Source organism: Notamacropus eugenii, chromosome 6, assembly GCF_028372415.1.
Source record: "Notamacropus eugenii isolate mMacEug1 chromosome 6, mMacEug1.pri_v2, whole genome shotgun sequence".
Lineage (NCBI taxonomy): Eukaryota > Metazoa > Chordata > Mammalia > Diprotodontia > Macropodidae > Notamacropus > Notamacropus eugenii.
The window spans coordinates 4431642-4444418 of record NC_092877.1 but is presented as its reverse complement, the minus strand read 5'-3'; the positions used below and the strand labels follow the sequence as shown (position 1 = coordinate 4444418).

Genomic DNA, 12777 nt, shown 5'->3' with positions numbered 1-12777 from the left:
TGGTCTCTTCTTTTCAGGAAAGCCATCGCCAAATCAGGTCTCCAACATCTGGCACCTCCAAACCCAAGCCCCGGAGCCCCTGGCAGCGAGCCTGAGAGGCAGATTCGAAGCACTGTGGACTGGAGTGTGAGTAACGGGCGGCTTGGGGCGGGATGGGGACTTGTGAGACCTGGCCACCTTGGGTCAGTGAGGTCAAGGGCTGCAGGGTCCAGAAAGAGACAATATTCCATCTCTGGTCACTGCCTCCTCAGTGACTCCCCTCATTCAGGACACCAGCCAGGCAGTCCAGCATTTCCTGAGCCCCCACTGTGTGTGAGGAGGCAACCAGCCTGGCCTCTCTCTGGGAAGTGTGAGTGGAGGCAGTGAATTGAGGCAGGTCAGTTTTCCTCTGTGAGGCTTTTTCATCATCTGGAAATTGAGAGTGTTGAAGCTGATCATTTTTAGGGCTCTTAGAGCTCTAGAGGCTGAAGAGGTGAGGGAAGGCCTGGGCCACAGTGTCACGGACAAGCAGGATGTGCCCGGGGAAGGCGGGACCTGAGCAGAGAGGGCTGGGGGCCAGCCGGAGCTGCCCATGGGTCTGCCCAATTCCACAGGAAACAGCCACCTATGGGGAGCACATCTGGTTCGAGACCAATGTATCTGGGGATTTCTGCTACGTCGGGGAGCAGTACTGTGTTGCCAAGATGCTGGTGAGTGGAGCGGAATGTTGGGGGCTGCCCCCCGATGGGGGCCCCTGTGGGGAGGGCCCTGTCCCAGTCTGCCTTCCAGCGGCCTCCTGGCCAGAGAGAGGCCAGCAGGAGGGTGTCACCAGGCTCAGAGGGCTGGACTGAGCTGGGTTTACATCCAGCCTGGGACCCTGGGCAAAGCACTTAGCTGCACTCAGCCTCAGTTTCCTCCGCTGTAAAATAAGGGTAGCAGTAACACTTACCTCCTAGGGGGATCTGTGAGAGTAAAATGAGGTAGTATTTGTAAAAAGCACATAGCATGGTGCTTAGCTGGAGCAGTCAGCCAGTGGGACAGTGGATCCAGTGCTGGGCTTAGTCAGGAAGACCTGAGTTCAGGTTTCACTTCAGAGACTTTGTAGCTGTGTGACCTTGGGCAAGTCATTCGACTTCTGTTTCCCTCAGTCAATCAGTCAGTGTTTATTAAGCCGCTACTATGTGCCAGGCACCATGCTGAGCACTGGAGCTACAAAAGACAAAAGGGTGTGAGATAGTACATGTACAAAGCAAGATATATACAGGATGAATTGGAAATGATTAAAAAGAGGGAAAGCCCTGGAATTCAGGGATTAGGAAAGGCTTTCTTGTAGGTGATAGGAGCTCAGTTCAGAAGGCAGAGAGTATTCCAGGCAGGGGGCACAGTCAGGGCAAAGGCCTGGAGAGAAGAGATGGAATTGCTGGGAAGTCAGTGTCACTTAGAAGACTGGAAGTGTAGGAGTGGGCTAGGTGGTGAAGGGCTTTGAATGCCGGAGCAGTTTGTGTTTGATCCTGTGGTGACTGAATGGAGGCTGGGGGAGACTTGATGCAGGTAGACCCCCAGCAGCTACTGCAGTAGGCCAGGCATGAGGGGGAGAGGGCCTGCACCAGGGTGGGGACAGTGTCCAAGGAAAAAAGGGGGCATATTGGAGAGAAGCTGCAGAGGTGAAATCCACAGGCCTGGAGAGGAGGCCAGGGTGGGGGCTGGGAGGATAGTGTTGACCTCTGGAGCCCTAGGGGAGATGGGGCAGGGTTTAGGGAGAAAAATAATGACTTTAGGTTTAGACTTGTTGAGATTGAGATATCTGCTGGACTTGCATTCCAGGATGTCTGAAAGGCACTTAGCCACGAGAGGCTGGGGCAGGGGAGATGGGTTTGCAAATTGTCCCCAAAGAGATGGAATTCAGTCCATGGGAGCTAATGAGACAAGCAAGTAAAGATTAGAAGGAGGGAGAAGAGAAGAGAACCCAGGGCAGAGCCCTGAGGGACAGCCAGGGTCCAGCAAAGGAGACAAAGAGGGAGCAGGAGAGAGAGAGAGAGACAGAGAGGAGAGATGGAGAGAGGAGAGAGAGAGGGAGACAGAGAGGAGAGAGAGAGACAGAGAGGAGAGAGAGAGGGAGACAGAGAGAGGAGAGAGGGAGGGGGACAGAGAGGAAAGAGAGAGGTAAGTAATGTCTGGGGCTGCGGAGGGCAAGGAGGATGGGGACTGAGCGAAGGCCGATGGCTTTGGTGAATGATAAGATCAGGAACCAGGTTGTCGGGGGCTAGGAAGAGAGTAGGGGGGAGCAGTCAGGGTGCTGCTGGGCCTGAACTTAGGTGGACTCATCTTCCAGGCTCAAATCTGCCTAAAGCAGGCCTGCACTGCATGTACAAGCAGCCCCAGGGCTGTATGTTGTTCTGGCCTGGCCTGAGACAATTGAAGAGCTAGCTGTGTGACCCTGGGCAAGTCACCTAACCCTTTTTGCCTCAGTTTCCTCATCTGTAAAATGAGCTGGAGAAGGAAACAGCAAACAACTCCAGTATCTCTGCCAAGAAAACCCCAAGTGGGGCCATAAAGAGTTGGATCCAACTGTACAACAACAAAGAGGAGAGAAAGGGGAGGCCATGTTGTAGATGATCTGTTGGAGTTTAGCTCCAGAAGGCAGAAGAGGTGTTTCAGCCATCTGGGATGGAGGGATCAAGTGAGGAGGGTCTTTGGAGGCTGGGGAGCCCTGGGCCTGTCTGTGGGCAGGAGAGAAGCAACTCAGAGAGATTGAAGGTGTGAAGTGGGGTAAGAGGAGGAGGTGGGATGGGGTGGGATCTGTAGTGCAGGTCTAAGAAGGATGCCTAGCAAAGGAGAAAGAGGGGGAAGGCACTTGAATTTCAGGAGATGAGGTGGCAGGGGCAGGGAGGGGACCTGTCTGTGATCACATAGCAAGTGTCAGAGAGTAGACTGGAATGTGGGCCCTGCCCAGTCTGGAGCCCTCGGTTCAGACACCCTCCATATAAGCTGTGAGGCCCCAAGCAGGCCACCCCACTTCCCTGAGCCTCAATGTCTTTGGTAAATGGAGGCGACATCCCTGCTCCCTACTTCATAAGTCGGTTATGAGGAAGCAGCTTTGTAATCCATGAAGTGTGGTAGAAATGAGATTTGTTGCTTTCTGTCCTACTGACCTCAGTGCCCTTCCTTCCTGCAGCAGAAATCAGTGTCTCGACGAAAGTGTGCTGCCTGCAAGATTGTTGTGCACACACCTTGCATTGGGCAGCTGGAGAAGGTGACCATGGGCCTCCTTGGATGGGATTGGTGGGGCTTTAGGCCAGGGATCCCCAGCCACTGCTCCTCCTCTTGGGGATCTCTCTGGGAAAGGGGGCCAAATCAGCTGGTAGGGGCAGAAAGGACCAGCCAAATGTCAGGGCCAATGTAGAAACTGGCGCCAGGAAGGCCCTGGGCAGGCCAGAGCCCAGCTGAGCATGAGAGGGCCTAGGATGGCAGCAGCACAAAGCACAGGCCCCTTCTGGCCCCCTGGGTTAGAGGGGGATACAGAGAAGCTGGGGGGTACCCAGCTGTGCCCCCGCTTCCCTTGGTGTGACCTAAGTGTAGGCAAGCAGTGATAGCCCCTCTCTGGGCCACAGTTTCCCTGTATGCCAAAAGAAGGGAATGATCCTTCTGCCACCTCCCTACTGGCTTTGTGAACCCCATAGCTTGTGCAGTTGGGGTAAAGCAAAGGCAGCCTGTTCTAATTGAAATTTGGTCCCCCAAGAAGCTTTACTATAAGTAAGCATGAAAATGAGATTCCTTCCTGGACAGCAGAGCCAGGAGGGTTGGATGTTTGGGCTACAGAGGCCTGTGGCCTCCTGTGCTTGCTTCCCCTGGAGGCTCCTGGGACCAACTGGCCATCAGTCCTCACATTTTGATCCTGTGTGCTCCTTTGCAGATTAACTTCCGCTGTAAACCATCCTTCCGGGAATCCGGGTCTAGGAATGTACGGGAGGTAAGGACCTCAGTGGGATGGGAACTGTGGTGGGCACCCGGAGGACAGTGTTGGGGGTAGAAGGGCTCAGGATTCCTGAGTCTGGAGCGTGAGCTGAGCTGCCCATTTGAGGGCCCTGGGATCCCTCCTCGCAAAACCCTAGCTCTCTCCCAAAGCACCACCAGGTGGGGAATTGCCCAGGTTACACCTTGGGCAGGGTGAAGAGGGTTACAGCCTGTGGAACACAGCCTGTATCAGAGCCTCGGCTCCCTGGGCACAGCTGAAGGTGCGTGGAATCAGGCATCAGAGGCCTGGAGTGAAAGCCTTGATGTGCTCCTTGTGCAGCTTGGGGCACATTGCCTCCATTTCCTCCTGGGGCAGTGATTTCTGATGTCCTCTCCAATCCTCCCTGCACCATGCTCCCAGCCCCCTCCTCTTCTGGATAGGCATCCCAGGCGATGAGATGCACACATCCTGTTCTTTGGTTTGAGGCCAGGGCAGTCCCCAGCCCCTCAGAGCTCTGCCCTCCTCTTCTTCCTCCTCTGCTCTCTCCAGCCAACCTTTGTTCGTCACCACTGGGTTCATCGGCGGCGTCAGGATGGCAAGTGCCGACATTGTGGCAAGGTGAGCACAGTGCCCCAGATGTGCCCCTTCCCCCCTTGGCCCTCCTGGCAGAAATAGACTCATGGTCTATTCCCTGGATCAGTACTGGGGATGCCTGCCAGGTAGTGCTCTCAGGGGATGGAGGGATGCCCTGCAGCAGGTGCACAGTAGGTCTGGCCAGCTTGGGGTGGGAATTAAAAAGCAGTACTGTTGCCCCTCCACAGGGGCCCAGGTGATGACAATTCGGAATTCTGCCTCTTCATGGGGTGGGCAACAGCCTACTGGGCCTGTGAGCAGAAGACTTGAGTTCAAATCCTCCCTCAGATACCTGCTTAACTGAGTGACCCTGAGCAAGTCACTTATCCTTTGCCTGCCTCAGTTTCCTCCACTATAAAATGAAGGTGATAACAGCAGCCACCTCCCAGGGTTGTGAGGATGAAGGGAGAGACTGTCTGTAAATCTCTTGGGATAGCACCCGTACAGAGGAGACACTGTAGAATTGCTTACCCACACTTCCTCTCTGAGGGCCTCAACTTCTCTCTCTGTGGAATGTGATCCAGAAAACAGAAATCATCTCCAGTCTGACATCAGGTGCCTCCAGTGAGATCACAGGAGGGGGTGGCCAGGGAGGGAGGCCCCCTCACTGACTCTCCCTTGTTTGCCCTAAGGGTTTCCAGCAGAAGTTCACTTTCCACAGCAAAGAGATCGTAGCCATCAGCTGTTCGTGGTGTAAGCAGGCGGTGAGTAGCTCTTGTGTCTGCTTTGTACCCTGGCTCTCAGGAGACCTGGCCCTCAGAGTCAGCCTCCTTCTCTCTCCTCCCTCTGCAGTACCACAACAAGGTGTCCTGCTTCATGATCCAGCAGATTGAGGAGCCCTGCTCCCTGGGGGCCCATGCCGCCGTGGTCATCCCCCCCACCTGGATCCTCCGGGCCCGGCGCCCCCAGGTGAGACTGCCCCTTCCTGAACCTGGGGCTGGGGTTGGGTGTATGGGTCTGATGCTGACACCCCTGCTCCATCCCTCTGCAGAACCCCCTCAAGGTCAGCAAAAAGAAGAAGAGGACATCTTTCAAGAGGAAATCCAGCAAAAAGGGGCCTGAGGTAGAGCTGGGCGCACACTCTGCCCCCCCCACTCCCCCCATACTCTCTAGCTGTGGGGCCTTGGACAAGTCACTCCTCTAAGCCTCCTGTGTGAGATGGGCTTCACAGGCTGTGTGTGGTGTGGACATGCAGATGGGCTTGTCCGGAGGCTGAGGCAGTGGGGGCTGCACCAGCAAGGGCTGCTGGGAAGGAGAGCTCTCTGTACCTTCAATGTCTTGTAGGAGGGCCGCTGGAAACCTTTCATCATCAAACCTACCCCGTCCCCCCTCATGAAGCCTCTGCTGGTATTTGTGAACCCCAAGAGTGGGGGCAATCAGGTAAGGCCCAGTCCTCCCGCCATCATACCCTTCCAGGTCATGCCCCTTTTCTGGAGCCAAAACTATTGGTGGTAAAAGGAGAGATGGCTCAGGGGACGAATGTCCCTCTGAGTCCTCTGTGTAGTCCTGGTTCCTGCCTCCTTGCCTCCCACATGAATTCGCCAGCCCAGTTCCCAAGTCTTTTCCCTATTTTTACCTCCATCCTCCCCCAGTTCTTTCTCTCCAGACCTTCTCCCCACCTTCTGTTTCCCCCAGGGCTCTAAGATCATCCAGTCCTTTCTTTGGTATCTCAACCCACGGCAAGTCTTTGACCTGAGCCAGGGTGGGCCCAAGGAGGCGTGAGTACCTGGGTGTCTATGGGTAGGACCTGAGTGGGAGCACTGAGGAGCTGGTGATCTCTTGTAGGGCTGGGGCCACTGCCCTCTGCTTTGTTCAGTTTCTCTGCCCTGCCTTTAACCCACAGACTGGAGATGTACCGAAAAGTGCACAACCTTCGCATCCTGGCGTGTGGGGGCGATGGCACGGTGGGTTCACACACATCCCTCTGTGAGCTCCTGGTGGCCACTGAGGCTGCAGGCTTGGGGGAGGCTGGGCCTAAGCTTGAGGCCCACACTCCCCTCCTTCTCCCTCAGGTTGGCTGGATCCTCTCCACCCTGGACCAGTTGCGTCTGAAGCCACCCCCACCTGTGGCCATCCTACCCCTCGGCACTGGCAATGACCTGGCCCGGACCCTCAACTGGGGCGGGGTGAGAACTTGGGGCAGAACAATTGTGGAGGAGGAAGGCCGGTCTGAGAGGCAGGAAGATTGTTCTGAGAGGAGGGTCACTGTGGCTGTGGCCGGCAGCCGTTCCATGCCCGTGCTCCCTGGTTCCTCAGGGCTACACGGATGAGCCAGTGTCCAAGATCCTGTCCCATGTGGAGGAGGGCAATGTCGTGCAGCTGGACCGCTGGGACCTGCGAGCAGAGCCCAATCTGGAGGCTGGGCCTGACGACCGGGATGAGGGGGCCACTGACAGGGTCAGCCCGGGCTTGGGGGCAGGGCTGCCACATGACCTTCCCTAGCCACAGCCCCTGGTGCTGGGTCCCCAGCCTTCCCCAAGAGTGGCTCCCTGGTCTGCCCTCAGGAAAGAGGACCCCCACACATACCCTTCCCCACATACCACACCTGTCTGGCCCTACCACCCTGCTCATGGTGTGTGGGGGTGTGTGTGTCTGTGTGCGTGTGCGTGTGTGTGCATGTGCGTGTGCGTGCGTGCGTGTGTGTGGGTATGCATGTGCGTGGGGTGTGTGGGGGGGGCGTGTGTGCATGTGTGGGGGGGTGTGCGCGCGCGTGTGTGCACATGCACATGTGTGTGCATGTGTGTACGTGTGCGTGCGTGTGTGCAGGTGTGCGTGTGCATGCGTGCGTGTGTGTGTGTGCATGTGTGTGTATGTGTGTGCGTGTGTATGTGTGTGTGTGTGTATCTCAGTGCTGGCTTCTTTGTGACATACGCTTCTCCCTTTGTTTTCTTTGTAGCTGCCCCTAGATGTCTTTAACAATTACTTCAGCCTCGGCTTCGATGCCCACGTCACCCTAGAATTTCATGAGTCTCGAGGTTGGTGACTCTGGAATTGCTTCGTCCCAATAAGGAGAATGGGGTGTTGGGGAAAGGGGGTTGTGGAGTGTGTTCCCCTGAGGAACAGAGCTAGGAGGCAGGAATGGGCCTACTCTGGGGGGTCCAGGTAGGAGAGGACTCTGGGACCTCCCTCCCCTGAGAAGAAATTGTGGGCTTCAGTGACCCTTGCCTTTCTCTTCTCTGCTTATATAGAGGCCAATCCAGAAAAATTCAATAGCCGGTTTCGGAACAAGATGTTCTATGCTGGGGTAAGCCTGGGGCTTGGCAGGGCCCCTTGAGTGCCCCCCTCTGCCATCCCTCCTGTGCAGGTGGCCTGTGGCACAATCTTATGGATGCTTATCACATCAGCTGTGCCACCCCCAGCCCAGGGCTTCAGGCACCCCCCAGAGGCCAACCCTGCCATGGTCCCTAGGCCACATTGTTTTCTAGGTCTTGCCCCACAGAGGTTTCCCTCAGCAAATGTCAGCCCCAGTGTCCCTGAAACGAACAGCTCTGTTTTCTGTGTCTCTAGAAGGTTTGCAACAACCCTGTGAAGTAGGTAGTGTAAGAGTCCTGTCCCCATTTTATAGAGAAGATGGAGACAGAGAGAACGGCCCAGTAAATGGCGGAGCTGAGACTCCCAAGTCCAGTGCACTCCCCCAGTGGTCTCCTGGCCACTTGACCCCTGCACGACCTCCCTGGGATTCCCCAGGATGGAGGCCTCCAAGGAGCAGATGTGATGCCTTCCTTCTGCTCTTGACAGACGGCCTTTTCCGACTTCCTCATGGGTAGCTCCAAAGACTTGGCCAAGCACATCCGAGTGGTGGTGAGTCTCCTTCCTCCTCCCCTTGACCCCTCAACTGGGCACCCTGCTCACGATCCTCCAGGAGACCCATTGGTTAGAGCCAGGGAGCCAGGACGGGTTCTCCCCAAGGAGCAGGGAGAGCAGCCCTTCTGCCAACCCCCTCACCCACACGGGGGTTGTTACAGTGTGATGGCACAGACCTGACACCCAAGATCCAGGACCTGAAGCCCCAGTGCATCGTCTTCCTGAATATCCCCAGGTGAGAGAAACTGCCAGGAGTCCTTGGCCTTGCCCTCTGGACCCCAGGGTCTGCCCCTCACTGTCTCTGTCCCTCACAGGTATTGTGCGGGCACCATGCCCTGGGGCCACCCTGGTGACCACCATGACTTTGAGCCCCAGCGGCATGATGATGGCTACCTCGAGGTCATCGGCTTCACCATGACGTCACTGGTAAGAAGTGCACTCAGCCCCCAGAACACGGGGGTGGGGGGGGCGGGCACAGGTGGCACGGCCTGTCCAGAGGGTGCCCTGTGGGTCCCTCTGGTATCCTGGGGCAGTAAAGATAGATGGACCCAAAGGGCAGGGGCCAGTGGTGGCAGAGCTCTGCTGTGCCTACAGGCTGCTCTCCAGGTGGGTGGGCACGGCGAACGTCTCACCCAGTGCCGTGAGGTGGTACTCACGACAGCCAAGGCCATCCCAGTGCAGGTGGATGGGGAGCCCTGCAAGCTGGCTGCATCCTGCATTCGCATCGCCCTGCGCAACCAGGCCACAATGGTGCAGAAGGCCAAGCGGAGGAGCTCCGTGCCCCTGCACAGCGAGTATGACCTGGCCCTTGCCTGCTAGCCACCCCCGCCTATCTCGCCCTTTCTCTCTTTCTCCCCTGAACGCTCTCCCTTTGGCCCCAGCTGGGGTTCCCTGACCACTTGCCCATCCCTGATTGCTCTCCCTCTGGCGGACCTCCTGCCCCTGACCCCCTGACCACTTTCCCATCCCTGATCACTATCCCTCTGGCCCCTTGTGCCACAGCCAGCAGCCTGTCCCTGAGCAGCTGCGGATCCAGCTACGCCGGGTCAGCATGCATGACTACGAGGCCTTGCACTACGACAAGGAGCAGCTCAAGGAGGCCTGTGCGTGAGCTCGGATAGGGGCAAAGGGTGGCAGGTCCACGGCCCCAGGCCCAGCCCCAAGGATGACGGATGCTCTGTTGTCTCCACAGCCGTGCCGCTGGGCACTGTGGTGGTGCCAGGGGACAGTGACCTGGAGCTCTGTCGGACCCACGTTGAGCGACTGCAGCAGGGGGTGAGGAGGGTTTGCCCATACAGTACTCCATGTCCCAGCCTTTCCTTCATGCCAGACTGCAGGCCCAGCCCCTCACCTTCCCTTCTTCCCATCAGGAACCCAATGGAGCAGGAGCCAAGGTTGTGTCAGGCCAGAAACTGTCGCCCAACTGGTGTTTCCTGGATGGTGAGTCCCTGCCCAGGAGTGGCCCAGGCAGCGCTTTGTCCTGGTGATGCCCAGAAGGGCTGTGCCCCTTCCTGGGTGGAGAAGCTCAGGCAGGAAGGGGAAGAGAGTCCCCAGAGCTCCTCATGCCCCTTTCTCTCCCACAGCTACTACAGCCAATCGATTCTACAGGATAGATCGAGCCCAGGCAAGTACAAAGAAGGGCCTCCTGCCTGAGCTTCCCCCTCAGCTTTGTGATCATGCCCCAGAGAGACCCCCAGCCCGAACAGTCTCTGTCTCTCTCTTTCTCTCCCCCTCTCCCTCTCCTGGGCTTTGCAGGGTCTGTAGTTTTGGGTCTTCCTTGTAGTCAGGGGAACTGGTGGCAAGCTGTCGAGGTCCCCGGGAAGGGGAGATGTGGGAGGACAGGAATAAAGATCCACGTGTGGAAGGCTCACTCTGAGGAGCAGACCAAGCACGGCTTCTTCTCTCATTGGCCGAGAGAGAGGAAGGGACTTGTCTGCCCAGGGTTCTGAGGGAGCTGAGTCAAAGGGGCAGGGAGGGATCTCGTGTGGGGTGGGGAGTGAAACATGGAGACACTGGAAAATCAGTGGGACTCATTTGGAGACTGCTCTGGAACTGGTGGGAGAAGGGCTAGATGACAGCTGAGGGGGTATGGTGGGGGACGGGCAGCAGGTCTTAGGGTGCAGTCAGCACCTCTGATGTTGGAGGCCCCTGGAGCAAAGACAAACATGAACCTGCCCCCGCAGAACAGCTTGACTTTTGCAAGTAGAGTCGGTTTGGGGGAAGCAGAGAGCGTGAAGGAAACTGTCTTACCACAGAAGCCCTCTTCTGAGCTGAGTTTTGAAGGGGGTAGACTGGGGGAGGGAAGGAGTGCATTCCAGCCCTCTAGGCCCAGCACAGCCTGGTCAAAGGATTGGAGTCAGGAAACAAAGCCAGTTTCAGGGAATAGCTTGTAGGCCAGTTGGGCTAGGAGATGGAGCAGGATGGGACAAGTCTGCAGCCAGGCTGAAATGGGACTGGTGGTGAGGGTGATGGAGGCCCTGATGTCTGCCCAGGGAGAGTATCTGCAGAAGAAGAGGGACTGAGAGGGAGGGAAGAGCCTGGGACCAGCCCAGGCTAGAAAGGACACAGTCCCAAAGAAATGAAGCAGAGGCCTCTGGTTCCAGATCCCAGATCCCACCTTCCAAACAATGAGAGCCAGAGGATCCTGGGCCTGGCCGGGGAGGGGGGCGGGCACAGACCCATGGGGACAGGGACAGAATCAGAAAACCCCATCCTTATTAAGCACCTACTGAACATCAAGCCTTGTGCTCTGCTGTGGAGAAGACAGCCCCTGCTCCACGGAGCTCAGTTGGAAGCAGGGGAGTCAGGCCTTTCTCTCCTCACCAAATCTTGGTGGCCTCATTTGGGGTTTTCTTGGCAAAGGTACTGGAGTGGTTTGCCGTTTCCTTCTTTAGCTCATCTTACAGATGAGGAAACTGAGGCAAGCAGCGAAATGACTTGCCCAGGGTCACACAGGTAGAAGGTGTCCGAGACTGGATTCAAACTCCATCCAGGTCCTGCCGTCTGTGCACTCTGCTGCCCCCTGGTGCCATTTATGGAGATAAGTCAGAGAAAAGAGTGATACACAGCCTTGAGAAGAGGGCTTGGTCCATAAACATTTATTGGGAGGGGCGGGTGGACACACACACAAACATAGAATGTATATAGGGGTTATTTCATAATCAATGTGTCACTAAATCTATATTTAAGTCTACAAGAGGGGTGCAGACAGAATGCCTTCCCAAGGAGCCCCTGCTGTGGCAGAGGGCCTAGGCCTGACTAGAGACTTCCTTACAGGAACATCTCAACTACGTGACGGAGATTGCACAGGACGAACTCTATGTGCTGGACCCAGAACTGCTGGGCACCCCTGCTAGGCCTGCCCTTGAGACCCCCCAGAGCCCTGGCCCCACCTCTCCACCACCCCCATCTCCCAGGCCCAGGTGTGCACCTCCACCTTGTCCAGAGAGTCCCTGGCCATGCAGGGAAGAGGGGGGCTTGTGGGATGGGGGGAGTGATCTTAGCCCCAAATGACAGCCTGGTCTTCCCCTCCTCTATTCTCAGGCCAGACCACGGGGACACTATGCCCCTCAAAGGTGAGGAGCCTTCTCTCTCTGTGGGGGCTCTGGACATAGAGGTGAAGAGTGGTGGGTGGGAGAGGGGGGACCCTAGCCAGAGGCCCACATTGGTAAAGCTGGCAGAGGGTGAAGGACAGGAAGTTCTTTTCATCAGCCAGTCTTCCAAAGGCCCTTAGATGGCCACCAGACCCCCTCCCCTCTCCTGGACCAGCCCATCCTTCCCCTAGCTCCCATAAAGTCCATGGGCAGGTATGAAGCCTTGCATCCCTCTCCCAGTAAGCTCCCATTTGAATGGGAGGGACCTTTGCAGCCGGAGGAGAAAGCCAATAAATGCAAAGATGTGCCACGTTGTTGAATATTGGCAGTTTGGGAGGGTGGGCGAGAGCGGGGGGCGCCGGTGACCTGCGGCTTTGGTTCTGTAGGTGAAGGCTTGATAGAAGCTGCTGAGAACAGTGATTTCTTTAAGGTATCGCTCCACCCGGGGCCCCACAAAGGAGCATGGGCTCCTTGGGACAGCTGGCTGGGGAGGGAGGATACCCTTTGGGGAAAGGGAGAGGGCGAAAGGAGCCGGAAAGCCCGGCTCCCCAGTCTCCCGCCTCCTGTTCCTCAGTTCCAGGAGCTCCACCGGGCAGGGGGGGACCTCATGCTCCGGGATGAGCGAGGCCGAACTCTCTTGCACCATGCGGTCAGAGCTGGGAGCAAGGAGATTGTCCGCTATCTCCTGGACCATGGTGAGAGGCCAGGAAGCAGAGTCCTAGACCTGACTGCTAGGGGTGGGGGCAGGGAAAAGCACTGGATTGAGTTAGGAGGCTTAGGGCCAGATCCCAGCTCCTCCCCTGCTCCTTCTGG

At 57.0% G+C, this 12777-nt stretch overlaps 1 protein-coding gene across 13 annotated transcripts in view; it reads left to right on the top strand.

Moving 5' to 3' along the window:
- Positions 1–12777, top strand: part of DGKZ (diacylglycerol kinase zeta) — a 63760-nt gene that overhangs the window by 49214 nt on the left and 1769 nt on the right. For 8 of the 13 annotated variants that reach the window (XM_072617678.1, XM_072617681.1, XM_072617682.1 and 5 more), the window contains 27 exons: positions 18–126; positions 594–689; positions 3155–3232; positions 3893–3949; positions 4484–4552; positions 5200–5271; positions 5360–5476; positions 5559–5630; positions 5852–5947; positions 6203–6285; positions 6411–6471; positions 6580–6693; positions 6824–6964; positions 7464–7542; positions 7756–7811; positions 8306–8368; positions 8533–8606; positions 8686–8797; positions 8966–9165; positions 9374–9474; positions 9564–9646; positions 9742–9811; positions 9955–9995; positions 11648–11793; positions 11915–11946; positions 12351–12394; positions 12539–12659. In XM_072617678.1, coding sequence (XP_072473779.1) covers positions 18–126; positions 594–689; positions 3155–3232; positions 3893–3949; positions 4484–4552; positions 5200–5271; positions 5360–5476; positions 5559–5630; positions 5852–5947; positions 6203–6285; positions 6411–6471; positions 6580–6693; positions 6824–6964; positions 7464–7542; positions 7756–7811; positions 8306–8368; positions 8533–8606; positions 8686–8797; positions 8966–9165; positions 9374–9474; positions 9564–9646; positions 9742–9811; positions 9955–9995; positions 11648–11793; positions 11915–11946; positions 12351–12394; positions 12539–12659 — 2387 coding nt within the window. The remainder of the gene's footprint in view (positions 1–17; positions 127–593; positions 690–3154; positions 3233–3892; positions 3950–4483; positions 4553–5199; positions 5272–5359; positions 5477–5558; positions 5631–5851; positions 5948–6202; positions 6286–6410; positions 6472–6579; positions 6694–6823; positions 6965–7463; positions 7543–7755; positions 7812–8305; positions 8369–8532; positions 8607–8685; positions 8798–8965; positions 9166–9373; positions 9475–9563; positions 9647–9741; positions 9812–9954; positions 9996–11647; positions 11794–11914; positions 11947–12350; positions 12395–12538; positions 12660–12777) is intronic. The other 5 variants (XM_072617679.1, XM_072617684.1, XM_072617683.1 and 2 more) reach the window with 1 other exon arrangement.